This window comes from Grampus griseus, assembly GCF_964374135.1.
Source record: "Grampus griseus genome assembly, chromosome: 12".
In the NCBI taxonomy this organism is placed as follows: domain Eukaryota; kingdom Metazoa; phylum Chordata; class Mammalia; order Artiodactyla; family Delphinidae; genus Grampus; species Grampus griseus.
The window spans coordinates 38,278,203-38,305,061 of NC_139006.1; the positions used below are offsets into that span (position 1 = coordinate 38,278,203).

General features: G+C 36.2%; 1 protein-coding gene across 3 annotated transcripts in view; it reads right to left on the reverse strand.

Annotated features, from left to right (window-relative positions):
• The window catches only part of ROCK1 (Rho associated coiled-coil containing protein kinase 1), a 147,342-nt gene that overhangs the window by 34,972 nt on the left and 85,511 nt on the right, over positions 1-26,859 (reverse strand). For all 3 annotated transcript variants that reach the window (XM_082668184.1, XM_082668185.1, XM_082668186.1), the window contains 8 exons: positions 23,747-23,807; positions 20,086-20,174; positions 17,967-18,015; positions 13,338-13,473; positions 11,048-11,139; positions 10,704-10,950; positions 1,672-1,778; positions 74-224 (listed from right to left, as the gene is read on the reverse strand). In XM_082668184.1, the coding sequence (XP_082524310.1) occupies positions 74-224; positions 1,672-1,778; positions 10,704-10,950; positions 11,048-11,139; positions 13,338-13,473; positions 17,967-18,015; positions 20,086-20,174; positions 23,747-23,807 (932 nt within the window). The remainder of the gene's footprint in view (positions 1-73; positions 225-1,671; positions 1,779-10,703; positions 10,951-11,047; positions 11,140-13,337; positions 13,474-17,966; positions 18,016-20,085; positions 20,175-23,746; positions 23,808-26,859) is intronic.

Genomic DNA, 26,859 nt, shown 5'->3' on the forward strand with positions numbered 1-26,859 from the left:
AATTTGATCAAAATATTTTTGTTGGCATTATTTAAAAACTAATCATGTAGAAAATATTAAAACTGACACTTACCACACATTGCAACAGACTTGGCCTCTTCAATAGATTGATGTTTGTCAGTTAAACGAGCTTTGGTTACTTTATGTTCATTTACCTCTTGTTCTAACCTTTGCTGTAATGATTTAAGCTTGTAGTTTAAATCTATTTCTAAGTTATTCTTTTCCTGTAAAATGAGAATGAGAGTCATATACTATGCTGTGCAAAAGGCACATCATTAAATCTTATATTAATTAATATCCCATAAGAGATAATACATGAATCACATTGGCTTGAAATGTTACACCATATATACTTAAATACTTTTATTCAAGACACAGCTTTATTTTTATACTTCTTGTATATTTCACACCATCTATAATGTCTTACTTTAAAAATCATAATAAGCACATATAATTAAAAGCAAAATATCACCTTTTTTCTACCCCCCACCCCTCCCCATGTGAATCATTAGCCATGGCTGATGGCAGGGCAGAGTTCTGTTATGTTCAGGAGGGTTCACTGCAAGGATCAGAAATGAATAGGACAATTCTTCAGTTCATTTAAAAATTTTTGCTACCATTAAAAAAAACTGATCTCTATTTACAATTGCATCTACACCTAGATTTACCTTGTTCTGACAAAAGAATGTCAACATGTATTCCATTCCTGTTTGGATACTTCTACTCTTCTTCTTTCATCCTATTTCCAAACTTATACCAGACTTAAACATCAAAAAGTTATTCTGAATGACACAAAACATGTCCAAAGGACAAGATAAGTGGTGAATTTTCTGATCATTTATCTGAGGATCTAGTAAACCTACAACATTTCAGGGAGGTAAGCTAAATCTGCATATTACCTATTTAATCCTTTTCTTAGCAAGGTAAGGACAGAGGATAACCAATGGCATTTTTTGACTGTTATGAAAATTCTACATGCAAAGGCCAATTACATTATGTATGCTCTTTACTATTTTGCTAACTCTTACTAACGAAATGGAAAAGGCACACATGGTCTACTACATACTAATCCTTTGTTTTCCTTCTTCATAATTAGTAAGGTTCAGCATCTTCATCTTACCCATGTACAAAAAATGGGGGAAAAATTCTATATGAAGAGGTATCCCCAAACCAAAGCAATTTGTGATGATCAGATAATATCAGTTATCTGATACCCTTCAAGGGTAGAAACAAACAAATAAAAATAACACCCTAGGGCTTCCCTGGTGGCGCAGTGGTTGAGAGTCTGCCTGCTGATGCAGAGGACACGGGTTCGTGCCTGGTCCGGGAGGATCCCACATGCTGTGGAGCGGCTAGGCCCATGAGCCATGGCCGCTGAGCCTGCGCGTCCGGAGCCGGTGCTCCGCAACGGGAGAGGCCACAACAGTGAGAGGCCCGCGTACTGCCAAAAAAACCCCCAAAACACAAACAAAACCAAACCAAACAAAAAATAACACCCTAAAAAGCCCAAATTAAGACCCACATACACCTCCACACAGCAACCAACAATAAAAATTTCTAGAAATGTAAACGTATAAAGATTAGGAATGAATGATCTTTTATAAAACCATCTTATAATATCTGATAATCAGTAAATACTATCTCATAATTGGTATATGTTAAATCATTTACCTTTTCTGAATGATTAAGCATGTCTTGAGCCTCTTTTCTTTCTCCTTCCACTCTTTCAAGATTATGTTTGAGATGCTTCACCTCCTCTTGTAAAGATGTAATTCGAGCTATCAAGAAAAAAGTTCAAGTCACATAGTCATTGAAAGAGAAATCTTTTTTTCCCAGCATTATCATTAAGATAAAAAAAGTTTAAAATCTCCAGATCAGACAGAAATTTATTAAGTGTTTTCTTAGCAGTATATACAATAACTACAATACATAGTGATAAAAATGTTAATTCTAGTTGGAGATCATCTAGTATATATTCATTTTACAGATGGTCAAAGAGATAAGCCTGAGCTTCGTCCAGAAATCAGATCTGAGTCCTAATCGAGTGCTCTTTTCCCCATGTTAATTAAGGCAAGTATTTAAGTGCTTTTTTATGTATCAGACATTCTGAAAAGTGTTTAATTACTCTTAAACTTAATGAAGAAAAACTCCATTACTAAAGAAACTAAGTTTTAAGGAATTCAAGTCCTCTAACAAAGCTTAGTGTTAACCTACCTGATGCTCATGTCATGCAATGGTAGCAACTCACATATTTAGAAACTCTACCCATTAAGATATGCTTTACGTTTTGTTTTTAATGCATAAGTACTTAATAAACACAATTTAATACATGCAGAATCTAACATATATGAATATAATTATATTGTCTAGTTCAAAAGTAGAAACGTATTTTCTTATTTTGTGATTCAATGTGGCCTAAGATTTGACGGGGAAATGGATAAAGCACCCTAAAAGACCCGGAAAAAATTTGTACTTCTTAAAGTTTAGTGTTTAACTTGCAGTACTTGCCAAAGTCTTCAAGAACTCAACCTGCCTCCTATATTTTACTGTTTCTGAAGTAGTTCTTTTGCTTTTTTTTTTTTCTGGTACACGGGCCTCTCACTGTTGGGACCTCTGCCGTTGTGGAGCACAGGCTCCGGACGCGCAGGCTCAGCGGCCATGGCTCACGGGCCCAGCCGCTCCGTGGCATGTGGGATCTTCCCGGACCAGGGCACAAACCCGTGTCCCCTGCATCGGCAGGCGGACTCTCAACCACTGTGCCACCAGGGAAGCCCCTGAAGTAGTTCTTTAATGAACAAATGAATATTAAATCTTTGGCACGTGATAAGGCTTGTCTGGTAGGCTAGTTCTAGGATCTAGAGAGCAATGAAGCAATTTTATTTACACACACAGGCAATGTGGCATTCTGTTCACATAGGAATATTTTCATATAGGAGAAAGAAACACCTGCTAGTTTCTTTCAAATGGTTGAGCAAAAATACAGAGAATGTGTGTGTTTGTATGGAGAGAGATAAAGCAAACATGGCAAGATGTTTAAATGTTAAAGTGCTATTTAAAAAATGCTTCTTCCTGTATTTATAATAAATAATAGGTTTTTAAAATCTGTAGAAAGATAATATACTCAGGTTAAACTGAATTTCTGTGTAGAAGTTGTTCATATAAACCAACTCTCAAGAAGACAAAGTAATGAAAATATATGGGTTGAATTCATTAGAGTCCTAGTAACTTTATAAAAGGTATGTTAAATATATTTTATTTTCCTCATTTATTGTATTTTTTAAAAAATGCTAGGAAGAAACTATAACTTGTCTGTACAATACATGAAAGCAAAAAAGCTTCACATTAAAAAAAAAAAATATATATATATATATACACACACACACACACACACACACACACACACACACACACACACAGTAGAAGGAATAAGAACCAAAATATCAGGGATCATAACCTAAGCAGATCAAAACAATAAAGCTTCTAGAGGAAAATAGGGAATAATATCCTCATGATTTAATCAAAGAATTCAACAGGCCACACTAAATAGCACTGACCACAAAAGAAAAAAAAAATAGGACTACATTAAAAATAAGAAAAGTAAGACCTCCTGTTCATTGGCAGACAGGATTTAAGAGTGAAAAGGAAAACCACAGAGTGGAAGAAGATAATTATGGTACATAAATTTGATAAGGGACTAATATCTAGGACTCCCACAAACCAACAAGAAAAAAGCAAACAATCCAATAAGAAAAGGTGGGGGGGGCAAAAGACTTGAAGAGCATATCACAAATTGACAATAAACATGTGAAAAGCTGCTCAATCTCGGACACCAGGGAAATGGAAACTAACCCCTAAGGAAATACCATCAGGCACCACCTGAATGGCTAAAACAGTAAGACTGACAAAACTCAGTGGGGATGAGTACTATCCTTGAGGAGGCAGTGGAACAACCAGAACGCTCATACATTGCTGGTGAATGTAAACTGGTGAACCTACTTTGAAATACTTGGATGTATTTACTAAAGCTAAATATACTTTATGGTTCTACCACTTCTAAGTATATACCAAAAGGAAGCATATGTATGATTACCAAAGAATATGTACAAGAAAGTTCATATCAGCATCATTCATAATAATCCCTGAATGGAAGCAATCAGAATATCTGATTTAAAAGACATGACCACAAAATAACTGATAAATTGCAGTGGTCATACAAAATACATGGAGTACTATACAGCAAGAAGAACAAACTACTGCCATATACAACAATACGGATGAACCTCACAAACAATGTTGAATGAAATAAACCAGAAACAAAGGACTGTTTCTGCATGATTCCATATATAAAAGTTCAAAAACAAGCAAAACTAACTTATGTGTTAGAAGTCAGAACAGTGATTACTTTGGGGAAAAAGGGTTAGTGACTAAGCAGAAGTACAAGGGAACTTCTGGGCTGCTGGTAATATTCAGTTTCTATATGGGTGTGTTCATGCTGTGAAAATTTTTCCAGATACATATTTTTTATTTATTTTAATATGTACAGATATGTTAAGTCTCAAAAATAGAAACAAAAAAAACCTCACTGTGAAAAATCTAAATATGTTAAAATCCCCAAATATGAAATCTACTATCTAAATTTGAGGCCCATCAACTATATATAAAAATTAAAAACAAAGGAATGGGGACTTCCCTTGTGGTGCAGTGGTTAAGAATCTGCCTGCCAATGCAGGGGACATGGGTTCGATCCCTGCTCCGGGAAGATCCCACATGCTTCTGAGCAACTAAGCCCATGTGCCACAACTACTGAACATGCACTCTACAGCCTGCGAGCCACAACTACTGAGCCCATGCGCCATAACTACTGAAGCCCGTGTGCCTAGAGCCCGTGCTCTGCAACAAAAGAAGCCACCGCAATGAGAAGCCCGCGTGCCGCAAGGAAGAGTAGTCCCCGCTCGCTGCAACTAGAGAAAGCCCACACGCAGCAATGAAGACCCAACGCAGCCAAAAATATAAATAAATTTAAAAATATATATATATAAATAAACAAACAAATAAATAAATAAACGGGCAAGATACAACAGGAAAGTGCAAATTAAGGGAAAAACCCCTCAAGGTCAGATATATTTAATATCATCTATAATACAATTTTAATCCAGTAAGAAGATACAGAAGTCATAAAACCTTAACACACCAAACAACGCTGCATTAAAAATATACAAAAGCAGGGTATTATGAAATATCCACAGCTAACATCATACTTAATAAACAATACAAAAGGAAAACTAAGATAATTCCATTTATAACAGCATCAAAAAGAACAAAATACCTAGGAATAATTTAACCAAGGAGGTGTAAGACTTGTACACTGAAACTAATAAATAAATAAATGCTGAAATGAATTTTTTAAATACCAAAATAAACGGAAATATATCCTGTGTTCATGGATTAGAAGTCTTAATATGTTAGGATGGCAATACTATCCAAAGCAATCTATAGATTCAATGCAATCCCTATAAAAACTCCAAAGATATTTTATGAAGATACGGAAAAGCAGATCCTCAGATTCATATGGAATTACTTGCAGACTGGAATATCTAAAACAGCACTGAAAAAGAACAACAAAGCTGAAGAACTCAAACTTCCAATTTCAAAACTTGCTGTAAAGCTACAGTGACCAAAACAGTGTGGTACTGGTCTAAGAACAGACATATAGACCAACTGAATAGAACTGAGAATCTAGAAACAAAACTGTATACCTAGAGCCAACTGATTTTCAACAAGGATGCCAAGACCATTCAGTGGGGGAAAAAGTAGTCTCTTCAACAAATGGTACTGGGACAACCAGATATCCACATGTAAAAGAATGAAATTGGACCCCTACACATCATACCATATACAAAAATTAACTCAAGTTAGTCAGAGACCTAAATATAAATGCTAAAACCATACAATTTTTAGAAGAAGACATAGGGGTAAACCTTCATGATCCTCAATTTGGCAATGTATTATGATATGACACCAAAAGCATAAGCAACATATATTAAACTGGACTTCATCGGGCTTCCCTGGTGGCACAGTGGTTGAGAATCTGCCTGCCGATGCAGGGGACACGGGTTCGTGCCCTGGTCCAGGAAGATCCCACATGCCGCGGAGCGGCTAGGCCCGTGAGCCATGGCCGCTGAGCCTGCGCGTCTGGAGCCTGTGCTCCGCAACAGGAGAGGCCACAACAGTGAGAGGCCCGCGCACCGCGATGAAGAGTGGCCCCCGCTTGTCGCAACTAGAGAAAGCCCTCGTACAGAAACGAAGACCCAACACAGACAAAAAATTAATTAATTAAAAAAAAACCCCAAAAACTGGACTTCATCAAAATTAACTTTTGTACATCAAAGGACATTATCTAGAAAAATGAAAAGACAAACTACAGAAGGGGTGTAAATATTAGCAAATCACACACCTGATAAGGTCTAGTATCCAGACTCTTAAAAGTCAACAACGAAAAGACAAAAGACCCAATTAAAAAATGGACAAAGGACATGAGCAGACATTTTTCCAAAAAGGATATACAAATGTCCAATAAGCACATGAAAAGATGCTCAACCTCATTACTCATTAGGGAAATTAAAGTCCAACCCACAGTGGGACACCACTTCATACCCACTAGGGTGGTTATAACCAAAAACAGTTAAATATCAAGTACTGGCAAGGATGTGGAAAAACTGAAACCCTTGTACAATGCTGGTGGGAACAAAAAATGATGCAGCCATTGTGGAAAATAGTCTGAAGTGCCTCAAAAGTTAAACACAGCATCAGCACATGACCCAGCAATTCTACACCTAGATATCCAAAAGACCTGAAAACAAGTATTCCAATAAATAGTTGTAAACGAATTTCATAGCAGTGTTATTCACAATAGCCAAAAGGTGGAAACAACTCAAATGTCCATCAACAGATGAACAGCTAAACAAAATGTGGTGCATACATACAATAGAATATTAGTCAGCCATAAATGAATGAAGTACTGATACATGGTACAACATCAATCTTAAAAATATGCTAGGTGGGGCTTCCCTGGTGGCGCAGTGGTTGAGAGTCCGCCTGCTGATGCAGGGGACACGGGTTCGTGCCCCGGTCCGGGAAGATCCCACATGCCGCGGAGCAGCTAGGCCCGTGAGCCATGGCTGCTGAGCCTGCGCGTCTGGAGCCTGTGCTCCGCAACAGGAGAGGCCACAACAGTGAGAGGCCCGCGTACAGCAAAAAATATATATATATATATGCTAAGTGAAAGAAGCCTGATACAAAAGGTCACATATTGTATGATGTCATTTATATGAAATATCCAGAACAAGTAAATTCAGAGATATAAAACAGATTGGTGGTTGCTAGGGGCTAGGTAGAGGGGCATATAGGGAAGGAAAGCTTAATGGGTACAAGGTTTTCTTCTGGGTTAATGAAAATGTTTTGGAACTAGATAGACAAGGTGGTTGTACAACACTGTGAATGTACTGAATGCCACTGAATTGTACACTTTTAAATTGTTAACTTTATGTTATATGAATTTCACCTCAATAAAACAATATAAAAAAAGCTGTTAGAAATACAAGGGGGCTATGAGAAAAAAGACTACAGTCATAGTGTTAACTTTTAAAATATGTTTCAAAATTTGGCAAATCATCAAAGACACAAAGAATAAATGGAGTCTTAGAAAACTGGTTAGATTAGAAAATGGACCTATTGTTTTTCTTCCAAAAGTCAAATCCAAAAACATACCAAGTAAAAAACTTACACAATTTCCAAATGCCCATGTAACAGTTAAAAACAAAAGTGCATTACACTATGATATACTATTCCCTCAGCCTATTTCCCTATAGACATGAAGCTAAGAATGTTTTTTTCATTTTTAAAGGGTTATAAAAAGCAAAACAGAAGAATATGTAACAGAGATCGTATGTGGCCCACAAAACCTAAAGTATATACTATCCAATTATATTTGGGAAGTCATTTCCCAAACACATGAAGAAGCTTCTGCTCAATAGTGTACATGGAGAGCATTGAAGTAGGCAACAATTGTTACTGTGCCACAAGGCTAGCCTCCCAAACTATGAGAAATTTATACCTGAGGGATCTGAAATGTCTTAAGAACCATAAAAAAATCAACGTAAAAATTTTATGTTTGCGTGTGTGCATGTTTTACCACAATGCACCTTGTATGTTGAGGCTCATATAAGTTTTGTGCTTTTTAATGTGTGTGAACTTTGATTCACATTTAAATTAAAAAATAAACCTTAAAGAAAGCATTGAAAAAGGATAAACATCAACAATAGGTCATGCTATGAATCTTCCTTAACTTCACCAATATCTAAACAACAGAGTCAGTTAAAATCATTGTTGATGAACACATAATGATGGTCTCGTCCTTGAAAGCAAGCACTTCAAGCTCAGCGTTATCTGGAAAATCACAGACTTAAAGAATTTTAGAATTGAAAGAATTTATAGGGGTCACCTAATCTTCTTGGTTTATAAATAAAGCAGAAGAAGTGACCTGCACACAGCTAATAAGCTGTATATGAAGAGGCCTAGAGAAGCAATTTAAGGAAGTGGAGTATGAGGCTTTTTCTAATATATATAATGAGGATACTTTCTTGGTTATATTCAGATCTATTTTAAGCCTAGGCCCTGAGAAATAAGATTGCAGAGCACTCCTCAGCTAAGAACGAATGGGAGATCCTAATTTGTTTCCAAAGTCCAAAAACTGACCCCGACCTCTCTCCACAGAATTACAGCTAATCATCAAGCCCCATGAGACCCCAAACTATGTTCACATCCTGTGACTTAGGTTAAAATGGACTATCCCACCCCCTAATTTTCCCTGAAAGATCTGGCAACTTCCATGCATATCTGTTTTGATTAGGTAGTATGGATGCTGATGCTGACAGAAACAGAAAAAAATGTGAGAAGTGGAAGCCAGGAATCTTGTTGAAAACAAAATGATTTTATTACCATGAACAGTTTGTGAGTCTAAAAGGAAACTTTTAGACCACAAAGGTTGCTGATATCTCTAGTCCTAACCTTTCCAAGTACCGAATTCTTTATTTGCAATGGGATTCCCTTTCTGCAGTTTAATTTCTATTTCTACCAACAATGCATGAGGAATTCCCAGGTTTTAATAGTGATAATCTTCTCTGCCTGGTTAGTTCCACTTTGAGTAAGACTTTTGTGAATTGGGCACTTTTAAAAATTAAGTTTTCAGGGCTTCCCTGGTGGCGCAGTGGTTGAGAGTCCGCCTGACGATGCAGGGGACACAGGTTCATGCCCCGGTCCGGGAAGATCCCACATGCCGTGGAACGGCTGGGCCCGTGAGCCATGGCCACTGAGCCTGCACGTCCGGAGCCTGTGCTCCGCAATGGGAGAGGCCACGACAGTGAGAGGTCCGCGTACCGCAAAAAAAAAAAAAAAAAAAAATTAACTTTTCAGTAACTGGCTGTAAAATTGGAAATATTCACATTACCTCCATCACAAGGGTGCCTGAGAGAGTGAAGAAATTACAATTTGATACAAATTATCCTGAAACAGAAAGAATGCTAACCATTTCCAGTATTAGCAAGGTCACTTTCTTTTTTATTGAAGTATAGCTGACGTACAATATTATATAAATTATAGGTGTACTATATAGTAATTCATAATTTTTAAAGGTTATACTCCATTTACAGCTATTATAAAATATTGGCTATATTCCCCAGGTTGTACAATATATCCTTGTAGCTTATTTTATACCTAGTAGTTTGTACCTCTTAATTGCCCCTCCCCCCACTGGTAACCAGTAGTTTGTTCTCTATATCTGTGAGCCTGCTTTTCTGTTATATTCACTAGTTTGCTGTACTTTTTAGATTCCACATATAAGTGATATACAGTATTTGTCTTTCTCTGACTTATTTCACTTAGCATAATGCTCTCCAAGTCCATCCATGTTGCTGCATATGGGAAAATTTCATTCTTTTTTTAATAGCTGAGTAGTATATTCTGTAGTATATATATACCACGTCTTCTTTATCCTTTCGTCTGTTGATGGACATTTAGGTTGTTTCCCTATCTTGGCAATTTCCAGAGTGGCTGCACAATTTACATTCCCACCAACAGTGTACGGGGGCCAAGGTCATTTTCTTTATGAGGACAATATGATCAAAAATATATTACCTTACACACTTAAAAATTAAGATGGTAAATTTTATGTTTTTAGCTACAATTAAAAATAAAATATAAATTAAAAAAATATATAAATTAAAAAAATTACCTTCCATTGATAAACAAAATGTGGTATATATGGTATAAATACAATGGAACAGTATACAACCTTGAAGAGGAAAGAAATTCTGATACATGCCACAACATGGATGAAACTTGAAGACATTAAGCTAACTGGAATAAGACAGACACAAAAGGATAAATAATAACTTCTATGAGGTAGTCAAATTCAGAGACATAAAGTAGAATGGTGGTTACCAGGGGCTGGGGAGAGTGGGAAATGGGGTATAGATTTAATGGGTATAGATTTTTTAGTTTGGAATGATAAAAAAAGTTCTGGAGATGGACAGTAGTGATGGTTGCATGACAATGTGAATGTATTTTATGCCACTGAACTGTATACTTAAAAATGGCTAAAACAGTAAATTTTATGTCTATTTTACCAGAGTAAGAAAAAATATTACCTTGTAGGTCTCCAATCATCTCAGAATCATGACCTCTGTCTCTTCGTTCAGCTTCTAATACAGCTTGCAGCTGGTAATAATCCTTGTCCATTTGTGACTTGGAATTCTCCAAAATTCTATTTCTCTCCTGCAATTCTCTATTCAGGGACTCTAGCTGAGTAATTGATTTACTCATCTCGGTGTGACTCTTTCTTAATCTTACAGCTGTGTCTGATTCTGTCCTAAGTAAGTCATTGGCTTCTTCTAGCTAATTAAAAAAGAGAGCAAGAAAATAGTTTTTTACCAAAACACAATCAAACTTAAATTTTGATTTAAAAAAAAAAAACCTCACTCCAAAAACTTACCTGCTTTTGTAATTGTGCCAGCTTCTCATTAGCAAGGTGTGAATTCTGACTGACTTTCTTTAAGTCTTCCAACTGATCCTTTAATGTAGAAACTAGAAAATGAAGGAATAATATGTAAGTTTTCATAGAGGAAACATATAAATCCCTTTTAAAAAATGAAATTTGGTCTTAGGCCATAAAAGTCAGCTATATTAGGTCCATATTCCAACTTGGAAGTACCTACATTTTAAATTTATCAAAAAGTAGAGCACTGTTTTATAATACAGAATGCAAAAACAGATGTTTCCACTGCTGTAATATTTTAAATTCTTTTATTCCTTTCATAAAGGTTAATCTATTCGTGAAATTATATAAAGCTAATTTTAAATATTACCTATTTTTGAATAGTACCAATCTTTGATTAGTTCAATTATTTTTAAAATGGTTCAACTAGTGGCAGGGCAGGAATAAAGATGCAGACATACAGAATGAACTTGAGGACACAGGGTGGGGTGGCGGGGGGGAACTGGGACGAAGGGAGAGAGTAGGGATTGAGATATATACACTGCCAAATGTAAAATGGATGGCTAGTGGGAAGCAGCCACATAGCACAGGGAGATCCACTCGATGCTTTCTGACAACCTAGAGGAATGGTATAGGGAGGGTGGGAAGGAGGCTCACGGGGGAGGAGGGATGGGGATATATGTATACATATAGCTGATCCACTTTATTATACAGCAGAAACACAACACTGTAAAGCAATTATACTCCAATAAAGATGTAACTAACTAACTAAATAAAATGCTTCAAAATTCAAAAGGTACCAAATGGTGTATAGTATAGCATGAGTCTTTCTCCCTTCACGTCGTCTCCCAGCCCCTCTGGCTCTCCTCCCCAGCAACAACTATTACTAATTCCTTGCATATCCTTCCTAAGATAGTCTGTGTATCCATACCCTAATATATAAAAACACAAATATATATATATGTATGTTTTCACATGCATTCTACACACACACACACACACACACACACACACACACACACACTTAAACATATATAGATAAGCAATCTTGTTTTAAACAATCTATACTTTTTTTGGTAAAGATACATTTTAGAGATTCTTTTATAAGTTTATAAAGAGATACTTTATTCTGTTTTAAAAAATATTTTTAAATTTTTTTTTCTTTTTTTTTTTTCCTTTTGCGGTACACGGGCCTCTCACTGTTGTGGCCCCCCCCCCCGCCACGGAGCACAGGCTCCGGACATGCAGGCCCATCAGCCATGGCTCACGGGCCCAGCCGCTCCACGGCACGCGGAATCCTCCCGGACCGGGGCACGAACCCGCGCCCCCCGCATCGGCAGGTGGACTCCCAACCACTGCGCCACCAGGGAAGCCCTAAATTCTTTTTTTTTAAATTAATTAATTAATTTATTGCTGCTTTGGGTCTTCATTGTTGTGCGAGGGCTTTTCTCTAGTTGGGCTACTCTTCGTTGCGGTGCACGGGCTTCTCATTGAGGTGGCTTCTCTTGTTGCAGAGCACATGCTCTAGGAGCATGGGCTTCAGTAGTTGTGGCTCACGGGCTTAGTTGCTCCACGGCATGTGGGATCTTCCCAGACCAGGGCTTGAACCCATGTCCCCTGCATTGGCAGGCAGATTCTTAACCACTGCGCCACCAGGGAAGCCCAAGAGATACTTTATTCTTTTATAAAATGCATAGTATTCTACCATATATACTAAAATTTATTATACCACTGATTACATTTACATTGTTTATAATTTTTGCCATTTTAAACAATTCTAAAATGAATAGCTTTGTTTCTGTATCAGTATACATGTGCACAAGTATATGTGAAATAAATTTCTAGAAGTGAAATCACTGGATCAAAGGATGTAGAAAGCTATTTTAAATTTGTAACACTAATATCAAAAATTCTAGTCTTGTTGTTCTAAAATATGGCTACTTGTTAGAAGTGCCTAGAGAGCTTATTAAAAATACCAATGCCCACTCTACATGTCTAGATCAATTAAATTAGAATTTCTGAAGTTTAGGCATTAGTTTTCTTTGAAGTTTCCCAAGAAATTCCAATATACACCCAAGGATAAAAATCAGTACTCTAGCTAAAACATTACTACTGAATCTAATATGTTATAAATAAATTTTGGGACATGGGTATTTAGCTCATGAGGTGTCTTAGGACCGTGGCTTCAAAAATATATAACAGGCACTAAATTTAAAACAACCTCAAGACGAAGACCTCAAGATAGTGTTAGAAATTCCAGTGTTTTTCAAAGGAAGTAACAATTTACCTTCATTTTCTACATTCCTCCTCTTCTCATTTTCCTGTTCTGCTTTTCTTTGGTACTCATTAATTCTATGCTGTAGCAACATTTTCTCCTTCTCAATCTGAGACACTGTAGATTCTAGGTTTCTTCTTTGATTCCCCTAAATTATGAGAAGAGTTACCACTACAATTAATACTCCTCATTTATTCAAGGGAATACTCTGTTCTTTTTTTAAAAAGTACACAATTACTTAAGATAGATATTTTGGTTTCAAAATCAGATAATACTTCCTAACAACAACAACTTTCTAATAGTAGAATTAGCTTGCCTTAGAAGAAAACAGTGAGAATCCCCTTATTTTAACTAGACATACAAAATTTTCAAAGATTTAAAAAAAATCCTTGCGTATAAAAAACCCTATGAATCTTGTCAGACTGAAGGTCGAACACATTGTATTCAAACACATTAAGATGAACACACTGTATTATATTACCAATATTTTGGTTTATTTACAATCCTAAAGTTTAAGACATGAAATATAAAAGGAATCAGATAACTACATATTTGATAATTAAATGGTGCAAAACTCAAATGATACCAAAGGTTACAGTGTTTATAATAAGTTCACCAGTCCCTGTATGAGGTCTCCCTTAATCCCCTCCCAATCTCTGTAACAACTTACCTTTCTTAAGATGTTCTATGTATGTACCTACTAATGCATATTAAAGAGTAATGAAAGAAATATTTATTTTAGAAAATGAAACTAAGGGGAGAGGAGGGTTAAAGAAAAAAAATACTCCAAATTCCACAACTTAAAAAAATTTATCTTCTGTTTCTGAGTTACCACTATCAGCATATTCTGCTTTTGATGCTTCATTTTTATCTTTAAGACTCCACACTGGACAAACCTCCTTTACAGTGCGTGCTTTTCTGGGCTTTTCCATTTTTAAGTGAAATCCATCTTTTAAGTAAGATGATGTCAGAGAAATTTAGTAAAATTTGACAGAGATCATCCAAAATCTTTCCAATTGTAAGATTTTATCATTCTTTTATTTTTTCATTTTTAAATTTTGAAATTTAAAATTCTACATTTCAGAACTTTCAAAGACAGTACATGTACCCTACCAGTCAGTTTCCCCTAATAGTTACATTATTAACAATGGTACAATAACAAAATTAGGAAATTGATATTGGTATAAAGCATGCATGTGTAGTTCGATGTCATTTTATCTCATGTGTAGATGCATGTAACCACCACCACAATCAAGACACAGAACTGTTCCATCAGCACAATGACCTCCTTCCAGCCACTACTTATAGCCACATGCATCCCTCACTTCTCCCACCACCTATATCCCTGGCAACCAACAGGAGGTCCTCCATCTGTATAATTTTGCCATTTTGAAAATGTTATATTAATGGAATCATACAGTGTGGACCTTTTGAGATTAGCTTTTTACATTCAACAAAATATCCTTGAGATCCATCCAAGTTGCTGTGTATAACAACAGTTCATTTTTCCAGTCTACAGATCTTCATCCTCTTATCAGGGTCTTTCACAGAGCAAGTTTTGATGAAGTCCAATTTATTGAATTTTTTTCCTTATATGGATCATAATTGTGGTGTAATGTGTAACTCTTCACCGAGTTGCAGGTCCCAAGGACTTTCCCCTATTTTTTCCCTAGAAGTTTTATATTTTTTATGTCCCTGTTTAAATCTATGGTCTGTTTTAAGTTAATGTTTGCATATGATGTGAGACTGAGGTTGAGGTCCATATCTTGGCCTATGAATACCTAATTGCTCCAGCACCACTTGCTAAAAAGACTATCCTTCCTCCACTGAATTGCTTTTGCACCTTGGTCAAAAATCAGCTGGCCATGATTGAGGGATACTGATCCATAGTTTTCTTTGTAGTACTGTCTTTGCTAGACTCTGGTATCTTGGTAATTCTAGCCTCATAAAATTCACTGGGGAATGTTCCCTTCTTTTATATTTTCTAGAAGAGAGAGTGTAGAATTGGTGTTAATTCTTCTTAAAACACTTGATAGGGACTTCCCTGGCGGTCCAGTGGTTAAGACTTCCCCTTCCAATGCAGGGGGTGCGGGGTTCGATCCCTGGTCAGGGAGCTAAGATCCCACATGCCTTGGGGCCAAAAAACAAAAACATAAAACACAAGCAATATTTTAACAAATTCAATAAAGACTTTAAAAATGGTCCACATCAAAAAAAAAAAATCTTAAAAAAACACTGGGTAGAATTCTCTAGTAAAACCATCTGTCCTGAAGATTAATTTTTGGAGGAGCTTTTAAATTATGAATTCACTTTAATAGTTATATAGGACTATTCAAATAATGTATTTCACATTGTGTGAGTTGTGGCAGTTTGTATTTTTGGAGGAATTAGTCCATTTCACCTAAATATTACACTTACTCGTTTGGAACTGTTTATAGTATTTCCTTAAGAATTTTTTTTTTTTTTAGTATCTGTAGAGTCTGTAGGAATATGCTCTGTTTTATTCCTGATACTGATCATTTGTGTCCTTTCTTTCCTTTGACAATCTTGCTAGAGGACTGTCAATTTTGTTGATCTTTCCAAGCAGCTGGGTTTTTATTATCACTGATTTTCTCTATTATTTTTCTGTTTTCAATTCCACTGACTTCTGCTCTTTATTTTTCCTTCCTTCTCCTTGCTTTGGGTTTATTTTGCTCTTCTTTTTCTAGGTTCCTGAGGTAGGAGCTTAGATAACTGATTTGAGACTTCTCGTCTTTTCTAATGTAAACATTTAGTGTATACATTTCCCTTAGAGCACTATGTTAGCTGCATCCCACAAATTTTGATGTATTATTTTCATTTTCATTGTTCAAATATTTTTATTTATTTATTTATTTTTGCCGTACGCGGGCCTCTCACTGTTGTGGCCTCTCCTGTTGCGGAGCACAGGCTCCGGACGCGCAGGCTCAGCGGCCATGGCTCACGGGCCCAGCCGCTCCGCGCCATGTGGGATCTTCCCGGACCGGGGCACGAACCCGTGTCCCCTGCATCGGCAGGCGGACTCTCAACCACTGCGCCACCAGGGAAGCCCTCAAATATTTTTAAAAGATGAAGATCCATAACTTTGAAAAATAACTTTATGAGATATAATTAACATTCCAATGTATTTTTTCATTCCCCTTGAGACTCTTTGACCTATAGATTATTTAGAACTGTGTTGTTTAGTTTCCACGTGTTTGTAGATTTGCCTGATACTTTTCTGTTATTCATTCTGGTTTGGTCACAGTTTGGTCAGAGAACACACTCTGTATGATTTTAATTCTTTGAAATCTGGAGAAGTTTGCTTAGGATGCGGTCTATCTTGGTGTGTGTTTCTTGAGTGCTCGAAAAACATGTGTCCTTTGCTGTTGCTGCGTGGAGGGGTCTCTACAAATGTTGAATAGATCCTATTGGCTGATGGTGTGGCTGAGTTCTCCTATATGTTTGCTGATCCTCTGTCTAGAGAGTGGCATTTAAAAAGTCTCCAACAGTAATCGCAGATTTGTCTACTTCTCCTTTCAGTTTTATCAGCTTTTGCTTCACATATTTTGTAGCTCTTCTGTTTGATGAATACAAATTTAGGAATGTTATGTCTTCTCAGAGGATTGACATTTTTGTCATTCTGCAATGTCCCTCTGCCCCTGGTAATTTTCTTTGTCCTAAAGTCTACTTCACCTGATATCAATATTGCCATTGCTGCCTTCTTTTTGCTAATGCTTACATGATGTATTTTTCCATCTTCTTACTTTTAACTTGGCTATATTGTTACATTTGAAGAGAGTTTCTGCTGGACAGCATACAGGTAGGTAATTTTAAAAAAGCTACTCTGACAATCTATCTTAATTGATGTTGCATTTAATTTACATTTAATATAATTACTGATATGTTAGAGTTAAGCCTCCCATTTTGTTTTGTCCCATGTTTTCCTTCTTGTCTTTCTGTAGGTTACTTGAACATTTTTTGGAATTCTATTTGATTTACTAGTGTTTTTAAGTGTATCTCTTTGTATAATTTTTATCAGTGGCTGCTCTAGGTACTACATTATATTACTAGTGTTGGCATATTACCAGTTTGATTAAAGTGTAAAACCTTACCTCCCTTTATACCCATTTATAATTGTCTTAAAAATTTCTTCTATATACATGGAGAACCACATTAGACAATGCCGTAATTTCTGCTTCAACTGTAACATAAAAAAACTTAAGAGGAGAAGGAGAGTGTAGTGTGTTTACCCATATTCTAGAACCATGTTGAAATTTTAGTACATAAATTTCAGTTCAGTGGTTCTTAATAGTTGAAAGGTGAGAAAGGAGCAACAGATCAAAAATTGAATCTGGAACTGTAGCAGAAAGAGACAGACATATTCAACTATTAAGAACCACTGAACAGAAATTTATGTACTACAATTTCAACATGGTTCTAGAATAAAACCACACAAAAGAAACTAAAGTATAATCTAATTTCACTTAAACCTGCAGCTCCAAAGTGAGGCTTTCATCATAAGTTTTTGGTCCTGTTCTGTATTGCAACCTATAAAGTTCAAATATAATTTTCTCAGAAAACAATCTGAAAGAGGGAAAAAGTCTCAAAAAGGAAAACTTCTGATAAGAAAACAAAAAGTACCTCTTCATCCAATTCTTTCATTATCTTGTCGAGTTTTATGTTTGAAGTTCTGTAAAAGCAAAAGCAATATAGATTATAGATATATTTACTTTTTATAGTTTGGGGTGAAACACCACATTCCTTACTTTTCCATTTAGCTAAGATTTCTTAACCTTTCTTGTGTGTACTGTGGATCCCTTTGGCAGTCAGTCTGGTGAAGCCTATGGCATTTTCTCAGAATAATATTTTAAAAGCATAAAATAAAATACATAGGATTAAAAGAAACCAAAATTATACTGAAATAATCATAACCTTTTTAAAAAAAAGTATGATTCACTAATATATGCATTTTATTAATATATTAAATAAGATCTAGCAGCAGTAATCTTAAAGTAGTAATGAGCATAAACGGTATTTAGAGATAAATAACAACTGCATTCTAAGATAATATTTGTGATTTCTATCGGTAATAAAAAATTCACAGCTACTGCTAATAACTGTGGATTATTCACTGTGTTCATAATTAAAGAAAATGCTGAATTTCAGCTAAAGGTTACAGAAAAGATTCACTTCTGTCACCCAAGTTTAAGGACCTTGAATTCCATCCATGGATGCTTTAGGAGAGGTCTATGGATTCTAGATTAAGGATCCCTGAATTCCCTCATGCAATACTTGCTACTTCACAAAGATTAACCATTTAACCTTTAATATAAGAGTAAGTAAATGAAGGGAAAGGTGGCATATATAAAGCAGTAAATGCACCACTTGGCAACTTGGGCAAAAATCTGAGATAAACTGAAAGTGTATTATTATCTCCATCACAATTCATTTTGGGGGCTCTAAACCTATTTCTGAGCTTCAAATCTGTACATGCAACGTTTCACATGGATGTCTTACCAAATAGCTCATTCAGCATGTCCAAAGCTAAATGAATTCCCTCTGCCCGGCGACCCCTCCCACAATACCAATCTGCTTCTCTTCTCCTGTCCCAAGTAAAGCACTCCGCCTGGGAATCCTCCTTGACTCATCTTCCTCCCTCATTCTCATTTAGGTGAATAAATGTCAAATGCTGTGTAATTAACCAGGGAGTTCTTTTTTAAAAGCAAATTTGATCTTTTGTTTTACTTTTAAGTTTAATAACTTTTAATGTTTTTTCATCACCCTTAGGATAAATCCCAAATTTCTTAGCTTTTCAAAGACAGAGTGTTTTAAGATCTAGACTCTGTCGACCTTCCCAGTTTCATCTCAGGCCACCCCCCCACCACACACACATCCATTTTCGTATGATTATTGGCCACTTTGGCCACTCTTATTTCCTCCTTAAATTGATCCCTACCACCACCACTACCACTAATTTGTCATTTGCCTTTTAATTTTAATAGAAACTGCTCAACATTTATGTAATAATATCTATCCATTTCCTCTCCTTATTTCTGTTTTATACCTAGAAATTCCTTCCAAATACTGGGCTCAGTTAATTATTTCCTTAAAGTGCTTTTCTAAAAAAAGCTTATATTAGATGCTTAACTATTTAATCTATAAGGAACTGTAGGTAGTGAGCAGTTTATTTGTTTCCTCTCCCCCACTCACAAAATTGCCAATTTTCTCAATTCCATTTTTTTGAATACTTAATCTGTTACCTGTTTTTCATTTATTCAATACTATCTACTAACAATATAATAAAGTGTTCTTGTTTGTAATTAATAAGTAACTAAGCATTATTCTAGCTTATTTTAAATTATCTTGATCATTTTATATTTTCATAAATATATATGCTCTTATTAAATTTAGACTCATAGGAAAAAAATTCTGAAAAAAATACTGCTATAGCGAATCATAGTGGAAATTAAAAGTGTCTGCACCAAAAATTTAGTGAATTTTAATCTTCAAAAACAGCTACACTTTAGAACGCATCTTATTTAATGTAAACTAATTTTCCCTTTCTGTCAGCTAATTAAAATGTGAGACAAAATCAATAAACCAGGCATTAAGTGAATATTCTTCACTGAATGTATATCAATAGCAATCTTTACATCTCTACCTTACTTCCATCTACTTTCAAGGGTTTATAGAGTACAAGTTTTAATATCAGCATTTGCTATACAACTTTTAATGTGAAAAACATAAAGTATATTCTCACCTGCACTTCTGCTCCATTTCATCTTTTAACTGCATTTCATTATGCAACTGTTCTTCCAGCTTATAAATTGTTTTTTGCAAATTTTCCTGCTTTAATTAAAAAGAACAAAAACTTATTCTAGTAAGAATATTCATAGAGAATTTTAAAATAGCAAGTTTATATTACCATTTTATACCTGTTTACAAGGAGTTATCTGATCCAATCTTACCTTTTTCCTTTCTATCTGAAATTTTTATTATTAATTTTTTTTTTTTTTGTGGTACGCGGGCCTCTCACTGTTGTGGCCTCTCCCGTCGCGGAGCACAGGCTCCGGATGCGCAGGCTCAGCGGCCATGGCTCACGGGCCCAGCATGTGGGATCTTCCCAGACAGGGGCACGAACCCATGTCCCCTGCATCGGCAGGCGGACTCTCAACCACTGCGCCACCAGGGAAGCCCTTTATTATTAATTTAACAAGCATTTTTTTTCCAACACCTACTAATATGTCAGATGCTGTGGTAGGCATTAGTAACACAAAAATTAAAAAGATTTGGTCCCCGTTCTCATAAAGCTAATAGTTCGATAGTGGGGCACAGGGGAATAGGAGGGTGAAAAGAACCTACAATAACCCAGACATATACACAAAATATTATAATACAATGTGGTAGGTACTAATAAAATTATACATAAGGTGTACTGAAGAAGAGAAGAGGTCACATCTAATTCTGCCTTGAAGATAGAATGTTTGAGATGAGACCTATAAGAGAGGTATTTACCAAGCAGAGGAAGTGAAAGAAGGAATGCATTTTAGCTAAAATGAATGAGTCCAAAAGTAAAGAGAAAGAAAATATGATTGAATAATGGGAAGAAATCAAGTCTAGGCAGAGCAAAGAACATAACAGGGAGAACGAATCACATAAAATCTGAAAGGGCAAGTGGGACTATTATCCTTGTATGCAGAAAAGGAGTTGGGCACTTTAACCTATAAACACTTTAAAAGGGGAAATGACAGAGTATTGGCATTTTAGAAACATCACTTCGGTAATAAGGTGAATAGGTTAGAGAGCAGAGAAATTCTAGACTAAACAACCAATTAATAGACAGTTCAGGCAAAAAGAGTATATAGGTGTGATATAAGGCAGAAGCTGTAGAAATGAAGAGGAAATGGATAACTGTGTCAGTCAAAAGGCAGAATTTATAACCCAGCAACTGATTAGAAATAAGAACAGAGTAGCATTACAAAAGATGGGTGACACAAAAACAACTGCTGGTGAGGGGATGGAGAGAGGAGAAGTGTGAGTTAGGCTTTGGCCTAGGTTGAAGGGTCTGAAAGATGTGCAGGAAGAGAAGTCCAGTCAGAGAGGGAGAAAAGATTCGGGTATGTTGTTCAGAGGAGCAAGCTAGACACACATGAGATTAACTACAGATAATGAGCAGAGAGCCAAGATCAGAACTATCTTGAGAAACACTTAATAATTATGGGGTTGGGGGGAGAGAGAAAGGGAGGAGATCCTGCAAAGAGGACTGAAAATAAAATCCAGAGGTAGAAAGAGAAAAAGAAGGAAATAATGAGAACATGAAGGTTCTTAAAGTTCCAAGGAGGAAGGACTGGTCAGTGTCAAATGCAGCAAAAAGAAAAATAAGATACGGAATGAAAAATATTCATCATATTTGGCAACTGCAAAGTTGTTCACTAGCATCTCTGCTAGAAGGCTTTCAGGGAAGAGTTGAAAATTAAATTAGTTGATTTTTGTACTTAGTTCTAGGTTAACAGAAATAGTAGGCACACAAGCATTTTCTTCTTCCCCTGTGATCTTAACCAGAGCAAAAGATAAAAGGCACTGACAGAAACTTATGGCAGTCACCATTGAACAAGATCAGCCCAAAGAAAACAGGATTCCACTGAATTATTTTTTAAGTCCTAATGTAGCTCTAAACTTACAGGTAAGTAATACAGTCAGAGCGGGGTTATAGCAGCTCCTTATTGTCACCATCTCCAGGTCAAATGTGCTTTAATTTTGAAGATTTTTGAGCCCCTATTAGCTATATAATTTGGCAAATAGCTCTAATGGGATGAGAATTTAAAAGAGAAAAATGGCCATAACAGCTAACCAGTACTCGCATAGTTCATTCCCCTTTTTCTCACTTTCCCTTCCCACCATATGTTCTCTCATGTTTAAGAGTAAATACATGAAGGAGAAAGAAGAATTCTGTCAGCTTTTAAAAATGATTGCTGCCTACACCTCATCTCAGTTACAAATATGGAGGCTACAGCACACAAAGAGCTCAAAGAATGCTCTGAGGATGGCCAGATAATTATTTCTGGTATATTTAAGAAAAGTCCTGGTTAACCCAAAAGGACCTCCTCAATGTAAGCTAATAAAAAATATTTTAATCCTCTGTCTCATGAACATGAATTGTTCTAACAATAAAAAGAACTCACGTCTCTAATATTCACTTCCTACAGGAATTCACTTTCCAGTGGTCAAATTAGAAGATGCTCACTGTACTAGTTATTCTCCATTTGCCACCTCTCCCTTCCAGCCTTGAAGACTCATCCTCTGACCTTCTCTGCCTTCAAATTTACAGAGTGCATTGACTGGGCTCTGCTGTCCTATGATTTTAAGCTTCGTTTCAGCATTCAGGAGACACCAGCCGAAAATCAGTTGGGAGAAATGAAATATCCGTTCTCCCCACACTCTTCTTGCCTTACCATGGCTCTGGCAGTGCTCTATGCTCCTCTTTCATGATTCTACGCATTCTCTCTGAGCTGTGGTAACAAGATTTGTCTCTCCTTGTCCCTTCAGACTAAGGGAAATGGCTTCCCACTGCTGTCAATCAATGGCTGCTTTAGCTCTCTTTATTTATTGCTCTCCTTGATCCTATGCATAGCACCATTAACAGTCCCTTCATTAAACTCTCTTCATTTAATAAATAAACAAAATGTGGTATATGCATATAACAGAATATATTAAGCCTTAAAAAGGAATGAAATTCTGATACATGCTACAACATGCCTGAGCCTTAAGGACATTAAGAAAAATAAGCCAATCACAAAAAGTCAAATACTGTATGATTTCACTTACATGAGGTACCTAGAATAGTCAAATTCATAGAGACAGAAAGTAAGGATAATAGTTAATAGGGGTTGAAGGGAGAGTGGAATGCAGACTTCAATGGGCACAAAATTTTAGTCTGGGATGAAGAAAAAATTCTGGAGATGATGGTGGTGATGACTGCACAACAACGTGAGGGTGCTTAATGTCATTGAACTGTACACATAAAAATGGTAAAATGGTAAATTTTGTGTTATGTAAATTTTAGTACACACACACACAAAAACTCTCATTTAAATCTTTTGAATGTGCCATCTGTTTCCCTGTCAAGACTCTTACTGATACACTGATTTATCATAAATTCCTAATTCCAAAGACTAAAAAGACCACCTCTGTCAATCTGTGTAGCAATGTATAGTTTACTAACTGCCTCCACATATAATATCCCATTTGATATTCAGGTAAGAAATCAAACAAGAGAGGAAACAGTAGATAAAAAGTGCTATAAAAATTTAACATCACTAACTACATTTTCTGAAGCAATGCATATTTACTTAGTATCATGCATACAAAATACATTATCCACAAAACAACTTTTAAAATAATAACAATAAGAAAATACCTACCAAGCTTTTATCCACATTAGAGCTAGTTCTGTTTTCATTAGGATTTGCTGAAGATAAGTATCTAGGAAGAAAATAGTTTTTAAAAGAAAACAAAAAACTCTTTAATATCTAGTAACAACCAGTAACAAATACTATGCCTATCTTTTGTACTTGGCTCTGCTTTTAAAAATTGAGTGCAGGTTCTTAATTCTTTATTTTAGAAACATAACACAGAAATGATACATATATTAAATAAAACCCCCAGTTAGGTCTGAAGCAGCACTCTGTAATCATATACCTTAATATTCCTGCAGCAAAATATATGAATATTCATACCAAAGAGAATAAATAAAAACCATAAAATAGTCTCAACTTAGTTCAGATTAGGTTTTTGGCCATGAGAGCAGGTTATGGCAGGTTTTGCCACCAAACAAATCACTAAAAAACTTTTAGTTTTTAGAGCTTTTGGATTTAGAATCAGGAATAAAGAATTGTTGACTTCTACAGACATGTGCACAATTCCTCCCCACTGCCCCCAATTATCCTTCAGTCAAGAATGATATTGCTGGGGAGTGCCCTGGCAGTCCAGTGGTTAGGATTCAGCGCTTTCACTGCCGTGGCCCAGGTTCAATCCCTGGTCGGGGAACTGAGGTCCCGTAAGCTGCGCGGCATGGCCACAATGAATGATATTGCTTTTCTGGGCAAAAAAGTTAAGAGTTTTTGTGTAAGTGGTTGAAATAACAGAACCAAAGTTCTGAAGATGTCCTGCTGATCTTCTGTGACTCTAAACCTTGCAGAGTTTGTTAAATTCAATATAAAGTTAGAATTACATACAAATACAAGATATTAGTGATCTTCAGAGGTCTTCTTTAGACATCTTATCAGATTACCAAACAGATATAAACAGATCATATAAAAATTTTTTCTACACAATCAAATGTTAGGTAAAGGTAAGATACTTCTGCTACTTCCTTTACCATCCTATGACTACCATTATTACTACATCTACATCACCACTACAGTTACCACCTTGGTTAACCAGTAGAGCTCCCTCAAAAAGAGATCAAATAGCTACAGTATACTTCACAGCTGTTATGGGGCAGTTGTTAACACACTAGAAATAATTAATTCATAGTGAAAAACAGAAGATAATCAAGTGTCCTTTAAGTACCATGAAACATATATATAGCAGTGCTCTAAAAGAAACAGCAGGAAAATATGTCATTTCCCATGTTTCTCTTGGAAAATTATTCAGATCAACCACAGAATCAAATATTCAGGAGACAATAACAAGGGCTATGTAGCAGGTTTGTAGAGAAAAGGTCCCATATAACAAATGACAACTCCTAGATATAGTGCAATTTAATTCCATTGACTATAAAGTGCCTCAGAAATTCAGTGTGAGATTCTGCATTATGTGATATAAATAAAAGCATACAGCAACACCAGTAGAATCTGAATTAGATAGATCAGACTATTTGATCTCTGATTTATCTTCTAAATATAATATGCTATATAAGTAAAGTTTATGTTTAGCCTTCTGCAAAGTTAGTAACATAAAGTTCTCTGAATACAGTCCTGGAAATGTAAGGATACCAATGTACACGTCCATTCATTCTTCCACTTCTTATCTTTTTTTTCCTTTCAAGGTTCTTTTTCTTATTATATTGTTGCTTTCATATAGAATCTGGTCATTTAGGTAAACTTTTTATGAAAGAGGTGTTAGATTATTAGGAATATAGCTAAAAGTTTAAGGCTGTTTTTAAAATGTTTATAACTCAGCTATACGTCAACAGTAAAGATCTCTGTTCTTGTATGTTTGGATTTCAGAAGTAAGAATTTCAGAAGTTTTTAATTTCATGCAATTCAAAATTATACTTACATATTACAGTAAGGGTAATTAATATTTTGCTGATTCTTTCTTTATTAAGAGCAACCATACCTCCAACCAAACATGTAAGAAACAATTACTAAACACTATATTACTCAATAAGGTGGTGATATTTAAGAACAGACTACAATTTCTACTTTTAAGAAATTCAGAAATTATTTTGGGATATGAAACACATGAATACAAGGAAAACTCACGGAACATAATCTAGTGTATTACAATGGATAAATAGTACAAAGAATATATATATATATAATGCTTATTTAATTCAAGATTACCTTTGTGCAGAGAAATTAATTACTTTTGTGCAGAAAAAGTAATTAACTGCTGAACTCTATTACAGAAAATCCAGAAACACTGGGGGGTGTTTATATCAACATCGTGAGTGTTTCAGAAACCAAGCCAGAGAATAATTGATAAAAATATAAAATTTAGGGACTTCCCTGGTGGTCCAGTGGGTAAGACTCCGTGCTCCCAATGCAGGGGGCCGGGGTTTGATCCCTGGTCAGGGAACTAGATCCCACATGCATGTTGCAACTAAGAATTCGCATGCCGCAACTAAGAAGCCTGCATGCCACAATGAAGATCCCGCATGCTGCAACTAAGACCCAGTGCAGCCAAAATAAAAAAATGTTTAAAAATTAAAAATATAGGGCTTCCCTGGTGGCGCAGTGGTTGAGAATCTGCCTGCTAATGCAGGGGACACGGGTTCGAGCCCTGGCCTGGGAAGGTCCCACATGCTGCGGAGCAACTGGGTCTGTGAGCCACAATTACTGAGCCTGCGCGTCTGGAGCCTGTGCTCCGCAACAAGAGAGGCTGCCATAGTGAGAGGCCCGCGCACCGCGATGAAGAGTGGCCCCCGCTTGCCACAACTAGAGAAAGCCCTCACACAGAAATGAAGACGCAACACAGCAAAAATAAATAATAAATTAATAAAAAAAAAAATTAAAAAAAAAAATATAATTTTTTTAAAAAGAAGAAAAAAAAAGAAAGGATGCTGCAGCAAACACACCACTTTGAAGGTTCTCTGTGTATTTCAATATAAAATAGCTCTGGGGCTTCCCTGGTGGCGCAGTGGTTGAGAGTCCACCTGCCGATGCAGGGGACACGGGTTCATGCCCCGGTCCGGGAAGATCCCACATGCCGCGGAGCGGCTGGGCCCGTGAGCCATGGCTGCTGAGTCTGTGTGTCCGGAGCCTGTGCTCCGCAACGGGAGAGGCCACAACAGTGAGAGGCCCGCGTG